This window comes from Centruroides sculpturatus, unplaced genomic scaffold (genome assembly GCF_000671375.1).
Source record: "Centruroides sculpturatus isolate CEXI.00-Female unplaced genomic scaffold, Cexi_2.0 scaffold407, whole genome shotgun sequence".
Taxonomy (NCBI): Eukaryota; Metazoa; Arthropoda; class Arachnida; order Scorpiones; family Buthidae; genus Centruroides; species Centruroides sculpturatus.
Genome location: NW_019384947.1, coordinates 323,619 through 338,250, shown reverse-complemented (window position 1 = coordinate 338,250; position 14,632 = coordinate 323,619). Strand labels below are relative to the sequence as shown.

The 14,632-nt window shown below is 29.2% G+C and overlaps 1 protein-coding gene across 1 annotated transcript in view; it reads left to right on the top strand.

Annotated features, from left to right (window-relative positions):
* LOC111632211 (thrombospondin type-1 domain-containing protein 7A-like) overlaps window positions 1-8,085 on the top strand; it is a 69,454-nt gene extending 61,369 nt beyond the window's left edge. Inside the window, exons 20-26 of the mRNA XM_023376590.1 lie at window positions 890-1,035; window positions 1,118-1,276; window positions 1,349-1,448; window positions 2,420-2,424; window positions 5,890-6,127; window positions 7,781-7,871; window positions 7,944-8,085. Coding sequence (XP_023232358.1) covers window positions 890-1,035; window positions 1,118-1,276; window positions 1,349-1,448; window positions 2,420-2,424; window positions 5,890-6,127; window positions 7,781-7,871; window positions 7,944-8,052 — 848 coding nt within the window. The 3' untranslated portion in view covers window positions 8,053-8,085. The remainder of the gene's footprint in view (window positions 1-889; window positions 1,036-1,117; window positions 1,277-1,348; window positions 1,449-2,419; window positions 2,425-5,889; window positions 6,128-7,780; window positions 7,872-7,943) is intronic.
* The last annotated feature ends 6,547 nt before the right edge of the window (window positions 8,086-14,632 follow it).

The window sequence follows — 14,632 nt, the reverse complement described above, 5'->3', positions numbered from 1 at the left end:
AAGGAATGACGTAAGGAAGTTCATCAAATTTATGATACAGAAAATAAGATGCCATTGGCAATCTATATATGAGCAGATTTAAAAAAGAGATCTCTGCATCTTTTTCCTCTTCTTTAGTAAATGAAGTAGTCAGAAAAATAGCTAACAGTAATTGTATAAAATCCATTAACTCTTTATCGGAGCCTTCTCTAGCTAGTAGAATATCATCAACATGCCTCAAATATAGAAGAGGATAATGTATGGTAAGAGGGGATCTAAAAATTTTGAACTCTATGGTTCTCATGACCAGCTCTGCCAAAATGGCTGATAGAGGCAAATCCATAGGTACTTCCTGTTTTTGAATCCAAATGTTTTGTTCTCTATGAACGATTCTGTCTGAAGAGGACAGTTATATACTGTTGAAAGTACTCGCAAAATAAATAATTTTATGTAACGCTGACAGACAGTGGTGTATATTTTCTTTTTATAATAATTTTTTTGTGTTTTGCACTTTCATTATTATAAATACTGAGGTCAATAAATGCACATTTCAGTTACTAAGACCATTGTTGTTATCACCGTCTCCTAAACTCAACCTCACCAATCTTCCATCCTCTTAAAAGCTTGAGCATTGCTGGATACACACAGCTAGTTAATATTTAAATGAAATTGTACAATGTAAGAATCACAGAAACTGGAGATTGTAAATGAAATAAGAATGCCCTGAAAATAAAGTGTGCTTCTTATTTCATTAATGAAATGTTAATTAAAGTTTGCAATTGATTTGAATTTTTATTAAAGAATTAAGTAATAATTTAATACACTAATTGCAAAAATATTTATTTAAAAAAAACTAATTTATTCATTATATTAGAATTTAAAAAATAACATAATGTTATTTTTTTATTAGAGCAAATGATAAGATCACGTCATGTAATCCAACCTCCAAGTGAGAGAGGACAACCATGCTTGCAGCCTTTAATCCAACATAAGCCATGTCCATTTAATCCATGTTATTATTGGAGTAGTAGTAACTGGTCAGACTGTATATTAAAGGTATTTTATCTATTATTTTTATGAATTGTTTTATGAATAATTAGAACTTTAGTAAATTTTTAAAATAAAAATATATTAATAGGATGCAGACTGTGGATATGGCATCAGGACACGAACTGTACAATGTAAAAGACAAGATGATGTGACTGTTTCAAACAGATATTGTTTTCTAGTGAATTGGACAAGTCCATTAACAAAAAAAGTGGACTTAAATTGGTTGGCTTTAAGTTTTGATCATAAGGTACTGTACATGTGAAAAAATAAGATTTATTGTTTAATAATAAAAAATATTCAAAAATGAAAATTATTTAAGGAGACAGAAGAATGTTATATTCCATGTCCTGGAGATTGTCAGATGTCAGATTGGAGTCTTTGGAGTCATTGTCACAGAGATTGTTCATTGGCTGAAATAGGTAATCAAATTTTTTAATATTATTTGAATTTATGATTATATATATAAAGTTAATTAAGAGATTAGTATTCATATTTTATGTTCAATACTTAATTGTTAAAAGGTATTTTTAAAGGTAACATTATTTTATTAAAAAGTCAAAAGATATAATAAAATTAAACTCAATAAATGTAAGAAATTTTACAAATCACTGTGATAAGATAAATATTATATAATTTAATGTATGAAAATGAAATTTATATATTTATGATTTTTAATTTGATTAACATTGTATAGCCAAGTACTTTCTTATATTATTTTGATTTTAAAATACCCTAATTAAATATGTGATGTTATAACTAAGTTTAGTCTTGTTGCTATAACATTTATAATTTATAATTTTTTAATTTTTATTAGTGCTTCTTTTCAATAGAATATTATTTCTTTAGTGAAAAAACAAACTAAAAAAGTAAATAATAATTATAATCCTAAATGTTACTATTAAGAACAGTGTTTCCCAACCTTTTTGGATTGGTGACACTCTTTGAATTTAATAAGATTACTACAACACATCATAATTTTTAATAAAAATGTTTAAAATTTAAAATAAATTACTGTTGATATAAAAAAAATTTTTATAATAAAGAAGTTAAATTTACCAAGACAAAACTCACAATTTTACAAATATACTAATAAAAAAAATATGACTATTTGAATCTACAAGGAGTGGCTAGAAAATAACGAGACTGAAGCTGGAACTTTAAATCTTCAGTAGTATACTCACTTTAGTTGTGTTTTCCTTCAATGTATGATCCTTCTGCTTCCACATGATGCTGCATTCACAACTTCCACTGATCATAACAGTGCTGCAGGATCTGTAAGGCTATGGAGAAGCTCTGTCGTTTTTTCCTTGACAGCAGAAACTGAATCAGAATGATGTTCTTTCAGAGCAGACTTGACTTTAGGGAAAAGGTAAAAGTCACATGGAGCTAGATCAGGTAAGTACAATGAGTGTTCAAGTATTGTGACTGCTTTCTTGGCCAAAAAGTGCTTCACTGACAGAACAAAATGGGCTGGTGTATTGTCCTAATGGAGGATGAAACCATTTTGCCACAAGTGTTGTCGCTTTCTTCTGACCTTTTCTTGCAAAGATTCCAGAACTTCTTTGTAGTAATATTGGTTCACAATTTGTTCCACTTCTCATACGTTTTCCTTGGTTTTTGACTTGCTGGGCCATCCAGAATGTTTATCGTTTTTCTCATTTTCTCGGCCCTCAGAAATTTTCTGTGCCATTCAAACTCATGTGCATGGAAAAAACATGTTTACATATGCTTATGTAACAGGTGCAAAGATTCAGTGGTAGATTTTTTCAATTTCATTAAAAATTTCATGGTTGATATACTGCTCTTCTTTCAAGCTGGCCATTTTCCTGACACATGTTAACAACATGTCCATTTGCAGCAGGCACTCACAACAAATCTAATAGCAGTAGCAAGTTGAGACTTGCTGTGCTTGTTCTAACTTGTTTAAGGTTGTTTACCCACCCACTCACTTTGGCCCATATGTGACCATTCCATGCAGGCAAGCACAGTCTCATTATTTTCTAGCTACATCATATATGCATAAAGAGCCAGTAAGCTGTGATGTTTAGAGAAGCTCCAAAAAGTTGGTATGCCAGCATATGCATAGATGCAAACAACTTTTGAGAGAGAGTATGCTGATGCTATAAATTTTGCAACAGTCAGCATTTTAGTGAATACCTCCATCTCCTTTTAGTTCACCAGTAGTAGAAACATAGAAGATAGCTGAAATTTTAAAAATTTCAGCTAAGAGTTGCATAACTTCCCTGGCAACAACATTTTAAAACTGCATGCTGTGCCACCTGTTATGATATTTTATTTAAAAAACTTTTTATATAATTAATTATTTTAAATAAAAAAAAACACTAAATTTAATTTAAAAATGCCAGAGTCAGAGTTGACACATTTTTCCTGGTTCCAACTCCACAGCCTGAACTAAATTACAGTATAATGGAGTGCTGTATGGAGATGATGTAAGGTTATACAGTAAAATCTGTCTAAAGTAGAAACCTGCCTAAATGGAAAAAATTCTTTGGAATGGAGTAATTTTCTATGCTAAATCTTACTATAAGCTGGAAACCTTTTGAACAAGGAAGCAGAAAAAGTTTTTGGATATAAAGAACAAAACCTAGATAAAACATAAAATTAAGTTTTCACTAGTAGACTCACAAATCAGGGTAAAATTGCCTTCAAGTTTAAGTCATTGTGGAACATAAACTGTATTTTAAGAATGATTTTGAACCTTGTCAGAGAAATGAAGATCACGTGACAAGAGTGAAATACAAGATCTCAAATAACAGTTAATAGCTCAAATAATCATGAGTTCACACAGGCCCACAATGAAGTAGCTGGATGATGAGGGATGGAGCCTGACATATTTGGGATGGTCCACCCGAAAAAATTTCTCTGGGGTTTTCAACCCATTTAGATTTGTTCTTGGTTCTGAGAGCAATAGGCTATCTTAACTGCTTGGACATTGAAACATCTGCAGCTTTCTTTTCAGTCATCTCAATCTTGTAAAATGTGTTATAATCAGTAAAATTTTCTTCTAAATATTTCTCACTATACTTAAATGAAACAGATTTTGTTGATTCATGAATAATTTCAATTTTTTTGTTTTGTTGTGTTCAACTCCTTCATCTTCATTTACTCCTTTTCTTCTGACAACAAAAATATATTTTAACAAATCTCAACAAATTCTGTAATGTAGATAGCCCTGTCACCATGTACCCTGGTGGTGATGTACCATAAGATTAAAAATAGGCCTTTATAAACCTTTCTTACAATAGTGCTTTCTTATGCAGACTGATACTCAGTTAACAGGAGTTCTGCTAAATGTAAAATATGGAAAAAAATCAGGAACATAAAAAATTACTTAAAATAGCATTTCATTATTGTAAAAAAATAATAAAACCCTTTTTTAATCTTACATAATTGTTCACATCCATCATCAGTAAAAATTATCGTAAAAAATTAATAAAATTGAAATCAGATACTGTACTATTAACATTTATACAAATGGCCTAATGTTGCAGAATAAAAATTTTATGTAGAAATTATCAATTTTTTTAAACTCATATATTTGTATTAGTATTATTCTGTCTTAGATTTTGTGTTTTTCTGATGTTCTTAAAAAAAATAATGGTGAATAGAGAAAAATTATAAGGTTAATTTTAAACTATTTTTTCCCCAAAAAAATTTGAAATGTTTTATTTTGTTTAGTCAATATTTTTGGTTTTTTTACCAATATTTCTCTATTGTTTATATTTCTATAGATGTAATTGACTTATTTTTAATGTTTTTATAATCAAATGTTAAAGAAAGAATTTTATCAGAGAAAATTTGGGATTAAGAATNAAAAAATTAATAAAATGTTGTATAAAATTATTTTGAATTATTATTATTCATAAAATACATTATTTATTACATTAATGATTTAATAATCATTAATGCAATAAATTAATACACATGTAATTAATGTAATTTTGGTAAGTTAATACATTTTTTTAAAAGTTTTAACTATTTTTATATATATATTTATTATTGATAAAAATATTTAAATAAATATAAATTTTATTGTTACTGAAAGTATTTGCATTTTTCCAGTTACATAATATCATTTTGTTCTTAAATTATATAGTATAAATCAGATTTAGTGAAAATACTGATAGCCATTTTGTGAAAAATAAAACAGTATTTTCACAAAATAGCTAATTTAATGCCTTTTTTAAGTCAATTAATATTATGTTCTTTTTGTTTCTTTGTAAATGTTTGTGTATTAATGGCTTAATTTCAGTGTTATTAGTGATATTAACTAATTAGATCACAAGTAACTTTAAAATTTAAGTCTGTAATTTATTTTAAATTATATATTTGGATATTTATTAGAGTATGAGTTATCTCATCCTTATTGTATTTTTCTGTTAAATCGTTAAAGTAATTTTAGATAGTTGATCAGTTTGAAAGGACTCTGTATATTATTTCAAAGACAATTACTTAGTCAAATGATTAAACAATGCGCTATTTTGTTTTCGTTTACTCTTTAAAATCGTTAAATATTAATATTATATAATTAAAAACGCGAGAAAAAATTTTTTAAAATATCGAATAATCCGATTTTTGTAATAAAAAACGAACAAATTCTTATTATTATTTCAATTGGATTAATTTCTCATTGTTATTATTGTTATTTTAAACTGTGTTAAAAATTGTTAATTTAATATCCGCATCGATCTCTTACCTGTCAATATCGTCGTTTCCGCTTAATTTACATTCAGAGTAAATATCGAGCCGGAAATCACTTCCATTACAGCAAAGTTTGCTAATAACGATCTTTAATTCGGATTGTGACGGTAGAACAGTTGTCGTCTGCTAGAATCTTAGAGTGATAATACGCAAGCGTATCATCTAAATAGCCAGTCATTTTCGTTCTTTTCAGGAGGTTGTCGTCACGTGGCCAAACCTTGTCATCCTCCTTGCAAAGAACCGGGCACGATTTGCAACACTACTTTGGGTGTCTGCCAATGTGGAAACAATATTAATAACAATAAGAAAACCAAATGTGTAATTATGAATCCTAACGAAACTAATTCGGAAGAAATTTTGCTCAAATATTTTCCAGGTGAGTTATGTTCTAATCCGTAATTATACATTTTGCCAATAAATGTATGGAGCGTATTTATAGTTGCGTGTTTCGAGCATTCGTGGTTATCAGATTGACATACGACATGGTTTCCGTAATTCGACATTTTATGGTCATCTATTTTTCAATGGCTATAATATTTCACTCCTAATCTTTGGTAGGTGTATAATATTTTTTCTGATTAATTTGTCATTTCCTAGACTATCCCTGCAGCGATACTATTCTTTTGTATATTACAATCTACCAAGTGGCTCTTGATAGGAAACATTTATTTCTGGGTTGATGGTGTTTCAATTTATCAATTCTCGGTTGACAGTTTCGCACTACTCCGTGTCAATAACGAATTCTGAAATTGATGTAGTTCACCGATAAAGAATATAATAATGTTTCAGTTGATAAACGTTCTATTTCAAAATTGCTATCAATTTTATAAATCTTCGGTACTTTTCTGTGTAGTTTTTAATCGTATAATTACATAATTTAAAGTTTTTCTTTTTTACTTAAATAAATATTAATAATTATATTCAGGTAGGTATACTTTACCGCTAAATTTGGCTTTATATTAACAAATTAATGATGTAAATGGTAAACTAATTAATATTCACTTTATCTACTTTATAAACTATTCAAATGAAATAAATTTAACTCTTCTAAATTCGTGAAGAATTTAATTGAAATTAAAAATATCGAATATTGACATCATTTCAGAGTAGAAACCGGAATATTTCTCCTAACATTTCGTCTGGAAATTATATTTGATTCAACTTCCTAATAATCGATGGAAAAGTGTTCAGTATATTTTATAAACATTCGTAATACGACAGGTTGTTCCTGTCTCGAAAACGATAGATAATGAATTAGTATTGTTTTCGTTGCTAAAGACCTGAGGCTATTCATCTTATTTACATTTAAAATGCAAATTGGGTAATATTAGTAACCAAATATTATGTCATACCTTTCGAAATTACTTTAATAAATACTGTATAATATTTCTCTTCATTAATTTGATATCTATAATGCAACAAACTTTAAATTTCAGAGGATATTCAGCTATATTTTAGTTCTGATTTTAGAATATTGNTTCCTGACACATGTTAACAACATGTCCATTTGCAGCAGGCACTCACAACAAATCTAATAGCAGTAGCAAGTTGAGACTTGTTGTGCTTGTTCTAACTTGTTTAAGGTTGTTTACCCACCCACTCACTTTGGCCCATATGTGACCATTCCATGCAGGCAAGCACAGTCTCATTATTTTCTAGCTACATCATATATGCATAAAGAGCCAGTAAGCTGTGATGTTTAGAGAAGCTCCAAAAAGTTGGTATGCCAGCATATGCATAGATGCAAACAACTTTTGAGAGAGAGTATGCTGATGCTATAAATTTTGCAACAGTCAGCATTTTAGTGAATACCTCCATCTCCTTTTAGTTCACCAGTAGTAGAAACATAGAAGATAAATAAAATTTTAAAAATTTCAGCTAAGAGTTGCATAACTTCCCTGGCAACAACATTTTAAAACTGCATGCTGTGCCACCTGTTATGATATTTTATTTAAAATAATATATAAAATATGTTTTAAAATGTTGAAATATTTATATATATTGATTATTTATAAACGTTTTGATTCAGACGATAGCCAAAAGAGTATCTGGATGTACGCAATGATTACTGTTGGGATCGCCTTCGTCATATTTGTTTTTATCACTATGTACCTGATGTGGTAAGTAAATTTAGTAATTTGATTTTTTAAATGTTCATATCAATTAAATATTAAAATATGGATTTATTCCAGTCATTCTTCGTTGCGTCAACGCCTTATGGACATCAGAAGACAGGCTGGTGTAAGAAGGCGCGTACATAACCCACCCGAAATCGAGAAAAGATGTACTTACGATGGTTGAGTTTTATCATGCCGGGGACAACTACATTATAAAAAAAGAGGAAAGCTGCAGGTCACAGCACTAAGTTCGGAAGTCGCTGACGATTTTATTTAAATCTATTAACGAATATCGTTAAATGCCAAAATATTTGGACATATTGCAATGTTCCAAAAATTGTTTTAACACTCCATCCTATTATTTTCATTTGTTGTTTTTTTCGACGAAGAAAATGAACAGTGTCAGGCCAAGTAGCCAGAAATATGTACAGTGTTGTTCGTACCAATAAATTAAAAGAAATTAATTGAAAAATAATTATGATTTCTTCCCGATAAAGGATGCTATTACAGAGTTTAGTGCTGTCTTAGCGAATGTTTTTCTCCTTCCTTTTTTTACTGATTTGCTAAAGTTCATTTATTTTCTAATTTATATGCAAATGCAAAGAATAAAAATCTTTAGAAGAACGTTGCACGAAATAGACCCATTTTACAGATTACTAATCTCACTTTAATGAGATTTTTCGTTTGTAGATTGAGAAAAGTCTGTTGCTGATTTAAGTTAGACATTTTAAATTGAATCGGTTTCGAATTAAATAGGATAAATTGCTGAAACAAACCAGATTTGAATAATTGCGCGATAGATAATTTGCCCAGAGACGATTCTTAATCACAAGTTATAACTGCTAATGTAGTGAATTTAGAATAGTATTAACTCCGTTTGATTATACAGTATTAAAATCTATTAAGAAAATAATTTCGTAAGCAACACAAATAAATATTGACTACACATTAAACTGATATTTTGTAATTTATTGCAGTGATAAATTAATCCTCATTAATTTGAAATAGGTTAACCTTAATAGTTTTAAAACCTTTAATTTTCATTAAATCTGAATTACGAAATTTAAACTTATGAACTTTTATTCAAATCAAATAGCAGTTGAATTCTGTTCGTAAGCCGGTTTAATGTACAGTATATGGATTTGTTAACACCATTTCTCTAGCCAGTAGTTACTATTTACAACAACTGTAACAGTTTCATTTTTCCTTGCCAGTTTCATTTATCTAGTGCTCGTTCATCGGAACGTTCGTATTTTGTCGTTAAAATTACAAAATGTCTCGTGAACTTAGCCGTAGTACACGTTGAATTTCTACTACATTTACATATGCGTTCTCACGTATTTTTCGTCTTTTATAAACGTCAGACATAACAATTCATAAACATAGATGTTTTTCGTGCTTCTAACAATTTCATGACCTCTCCTGAAGTCCATTTATTCTGTATTTTTATTTTATCTTAAAAAGAATCTGTCTAACTATCAGTCACGTTGTATTCTCTTATATAGTAGGCTAATAACAATAAGTACTGTACCTGGTAATAATAAACACAACTTTCAACAGCAAAATCTTCACGTCGAAATGGACTGGCATGAAAGTTCATGTTCTCATGTGTAACTTTTACTGGCAGTAGCGTTTGAGTCACTTCTGGAGTGCTAAAACGTTGAAGTTTCCAACTTTTTACAACGATGCACCAGTATTTTCTAATTTTTAATAGTATTGCTATAGTTTTTAATCTATTGGCGCCAGAAAATCCATGCATGTAAGTTAAATGAGCTTTAAATAGATTATTATGAGAAATATACATAGGAAGCAAAATAATTTATCAAAATTTCTCGTAATCTTAACTTAAACAGATAAAAAAGTTTTTTCGATAATTTATAAATTTTTATTTAGTCGAAAATTCGAAATAATTTATTCTGATTTCCTTACTGTATTTAAAACATGCCAATATTTATTAGACTATAAATACTTATATATTTACAAAATTATTTTCAATTTAATTTATTAAAAATTATTTAAATTTTATTATTCACTAAACTTGTTTACTTTTATACTAAATTTTCCTTATTATTCAATAGAAAGACTAAAGGCTGATTTATACGGTACAATTTTGTCAATAACTTGGATCTGTTAATTACAAAGTATTTTGAAATATGGATCTTAATTAAATATGAATTCAGCATTTGCACTAGAACGTAAAAGTCAGTCTGAAGTTGAAATCGTCGTGTTGTATATATCAATGCAACGTATAAGGGAACTTTATTATTTCAAGAATATATTCCTGGCTACACAAACAGAAAGAAAACATTGGTGATAAAATAATAATTTATACACTTTTAAATTATTTAAAATGCGATGTCCTTAATCATAATTAGTGATTAAATACTGATAATATATATATTTTAACTTCTAATTATGATTAAGGGTATTGCATTTTAAATAATCTAAAGATGTAAAAATTCTTGTTTTATTAACAATACATATGGGGAAGTCTTATTTAGTAACGAAAACACTTGTGAATTTAGTATTCATTCTGTCTCAACAATATATAAATAACAAATTAAATTATAGAAGACAAAACGTTACACTTCATAACTCAAAATATATTATTTCATGTCAAGTCTAATTTATAACCGCTGAAATGAGAAATTTACTTCAACTTAGCAAAATTAAAACAGACACACTGTTGTTTGTATTGTACTGTACTATTAAATTTTTTCTCTCAATTTTAGGTACTGTACATATATATAACTAACTATATCTTTTATCTCAATTAAAATTAGAAGAAAATTATTTTTGGATTAAATTATTCGTATTACTTCGAATTAGCGCAATACTGAGAATAAATAATGGCAGATTTTCGCAAACATATGTTAAAGCTGTATATAAATATAAAAGTTGCCAACTTTCTTGTACGAAAAGGACAATACACTGTATACATATGAACATTGTACAACGGAGGACATTTATAACAAAGTAGTTTGCTACAAATATTTATTGATTAACTGTGAATCATAAAACATTAAGTAGACAATAAATAGAGTTTTATGCTCAATGCTAGAATTATTATCACTGTTGCACAATGCACTCTTAAGTCTTTAATTAATTTAAATTTAATTTGCTTGTCCTGCTCTGATAGTAGTGTCTTTCTGTTACTCTAGTGAATGATGATACTACTATAGAATAATAGCATAAAATATTGGAACATCGTTTGCCTGTAATATTTCAGAGATAAAGTGAAAGTAAACAAAAGAATTAAAATTGTACTCAAAAGGATGATATTATTGATGAAATGAGAACAGTTCAATGAAGGACAGTTGGTAACTCAATACATATAGAATCGTTTTCGATTTATTCTAATGATTATAAATGAATAATACTTTAGAGATTATCTTTTTTGAGACCTAAATTATTCTGTATTTCAAATATTCTTTGATATCCATAAAAATAAATAACTCATTAATATAATCTGATACAATATTTACAATATGCATTACAGCAGACTGCATCTAACAATGCATCATATTTTTTCTTCGTACTGCATAAACATGTAGTCAATAAAAATTTGCCAAGCAAGCTTAACTTTTAAATTTTGAATAGCTATAATTAATGAAGTTTTTTGTAATGAAAATTAATTCTCATCAGCTAGTGTGATTAAGTGTGTATATTTATCATAATACAATTACGTTAATATTTTATGAATTTAATTCCATTTCGTTTTTTATTTAGAAATTATTTTCTATTCGCTGTTAAATTTATCTTCAAAACATTAGAATGTTCTTTAATAGAGTAAAATCGAATAGAAAAAAGTAAATAAATCACTCAGTTCGTGCACACGATTTGTAATTTAGATTCTAACTAGAAAATACATTTTTTGCAGATGCTGCATATCAATTTGCCATTAACTTATATAATGGAAAATTGATATGCAGCATCTGTAAAAAATGCATATTGAATTTTTTACAATTTTTCTCTTAAATTTTGGAACAAAAGCTATTTTCTGCAGATATCAAACATTATCTTTTATTTGAAAATAATATATAACAATTATTGTTGAAATAAATTACCTCATTTTTTATTCAGATATTTTATGGCACTTATAGCCATAAGATATATGAATAAAAAATGAGCGAAATGATACCACCTTCCACAAAAATACTTGTAAACTTGTATTACTGAAATATTCTTTAAGAACTAAGAACAATAGACACATCTGTTAAGTACTGAAAACTTTTAACAACTTTTTCTTATAATTATTATTGTCATTTATATTATAGAATGTGTTTATATGAAATTGATTTCTCTTTTCTATTTTGAATAACTTCAAAATTGATATTTTATGTAAGGTCGTGGTCATAAAGTCATTCATTTAAGTTGAAGTGATTTTGAAAATATTTCCATTGTTTAATCAAACTTTTAGGTTTATTGTCGAACATAACAATAAATTATAAAAAAATAAATAACGAATGAATTTTGTTGAAAGTGGATCAATAGATTTTTATTATTTTTTGTGTATGTATATACAGGGTGCATAGGAAAGTCCCTTTAACCAGAAAATTCTTGCAAACAGAGAGAGCTACATCTATGCAAGTGAGGTAACGGTATTGTAAAGCGACTACGCCCGACCTAATGCAAACGACAGCAGCGCCCCTAGTGGCGAAATTTGGAAGATAGGCAGTGCAAATCGAAAACGAAAACATATTAGAAAGTTAGTAAAGTTAGTTTCTAATTGGAAAGTTTCCCCTTTCCAATTAGAAAGTTTTAAAGCATCAATTAATTAGTACAGAAAAGACACGTGGTTCACACGGATAAGATAAATTGTCGCCTTTATATCCAAAAATGTCCGAAAGCGATGCACGCCATTTTGTGTAAACGTTTGAAAGGAGTAGCCATAGGTATGAAGAAATACGCATAATTTATTGCATAAAATACGTACTTACGTCAATACAGTTTGATAACAATGGCATGTATCGTGAGCAATGGGGAACTTTTCGAACATACTCGACATTAACTTATCACTGTGTGACAGTTTGTCTTTCCGTTGTTTTTTGTGTGATGTTATCAAATTGTATTGACGTAAGTACGTATTTTATGCAAAAAGTTTGAGAAACGCTGGTCTTTATTACAGTAAATATCACATCTAAACTTATTTAATATAAATTTATCATTGATATTACTAGAATTTATGTTTTTGCTAACAAACTCCTAAATATATTTTATTGCTTTTTTAAAACTTTCTCTATCCTGTGGACACAGAATGGGCCTTTATTCCATTCCCGTTATGAATTCGGCTAGGCCCACCATGGAGCGGCCAGATGATGAGGGAAGGGACGAGGTTTCCGGATTCGATCCTAGGTAGTCCCAGAATGATAGGCTGACGCCTTTACCTTTGTAGCCACTCGATCATCCTATTAGGTTTATCTATCATAGACTGAACTAGGTGGTTAAGGCGTCAGCTTGTCGTTCTGAGACCTGGGGTCATATTCTGGTCACCGTCTCTGGTCTCTCGTCTCTCGCAAGCGGTCGCTGATTGGCTAATCCAAATGATTAACCAATCAGCGATCGGCTTGTGAGAGACGGTGACTAGAATATGGCCCCTGGAATAGTATTTCCATCTCTCCCAGATTCGTCGGAAGAATCTCAGAATTGAGCAAACATTTTTAAATTCTTCGACTCCTGAATTGAGGCCTATTCCTGAAGTCATATTAACTGGACAAGACGTTCAACTTTTGAAGTACAGTATATATTAAAAACGAGCAAAAAGTGTCAAATCTCCCGAAATTTTTTATTCCAGGAATGAAATATTCGGGAATCAACGTTTTGGCAAATTTAGCCCGGGATTGAATCCGGACAGTTGAAAAACCCCAAGAGTTTTCTATGAGTTGCGATCTCTTCCCTTATCATCTGGTTGAGTCATTGTAGACTAGTGGAACTCACGATGAATCCGGAAAATAACCTTTTTGGTACCTAGAGTGGAAAAAATTAAAAATTAAAAAATCCTATATAGACTTGAATCTGGTTGAGATCTACATCGGAGAAGAGAATAAGTGATAAAATCTTTTTCATGTTTATAATAAATCTACAGATACTTGTGTATAAACACATAAATAAGGTGTTTAAGGGAAAAATATGATTAGAATTGGTTTTTAATAAGTTATGCAAAAATGTTTTTCTGTGATGTTTTTATTTTGTCAAAGTTTAGCCTAATTAGAGTATCGGGTCAATTATCCAAAATGATTGGGATTTGAAAGAAAGGTCATTTCAATAAAATAAAAATATTTAATTTTAATTCTAGTACAAAAGTATGATTAAACAAAATATTAAGGATTAGAAATTTAATACATACGAATGATTAGAAACAAGAGAAAAATTGTAATTTATTTAAAATATGCACTAGTTTTTAACGTTTTGCCCTGTGGGCACAACGTTAAAAACTGTTGACACATTGTCGACACATTCTGATCCTTTAGAGCAGTGTTTTTCAACCTTCTTCAATAAGCGACCCCTTTACAAGTTAAAAAATTCTGGCCCCCCAGGGCCATATTAAAACTATGTCAGTGATTTTAGAAACTACGTATTTAAGTTTCTTTCTGTTGAGACCTAAATATTGATCAAAAAACCAATTGTACTGTAAAATAAACAGGCACAGCTTTCTCACTGAGATTGTAGTTTTCTTTTATTGTAGTGTAGGACTTACAAACACTTGTCTTTTTCTTTTACCCGCGACCCCCTGTGTAAGGCTTTGCGACCCCCCTGGGGGTCGC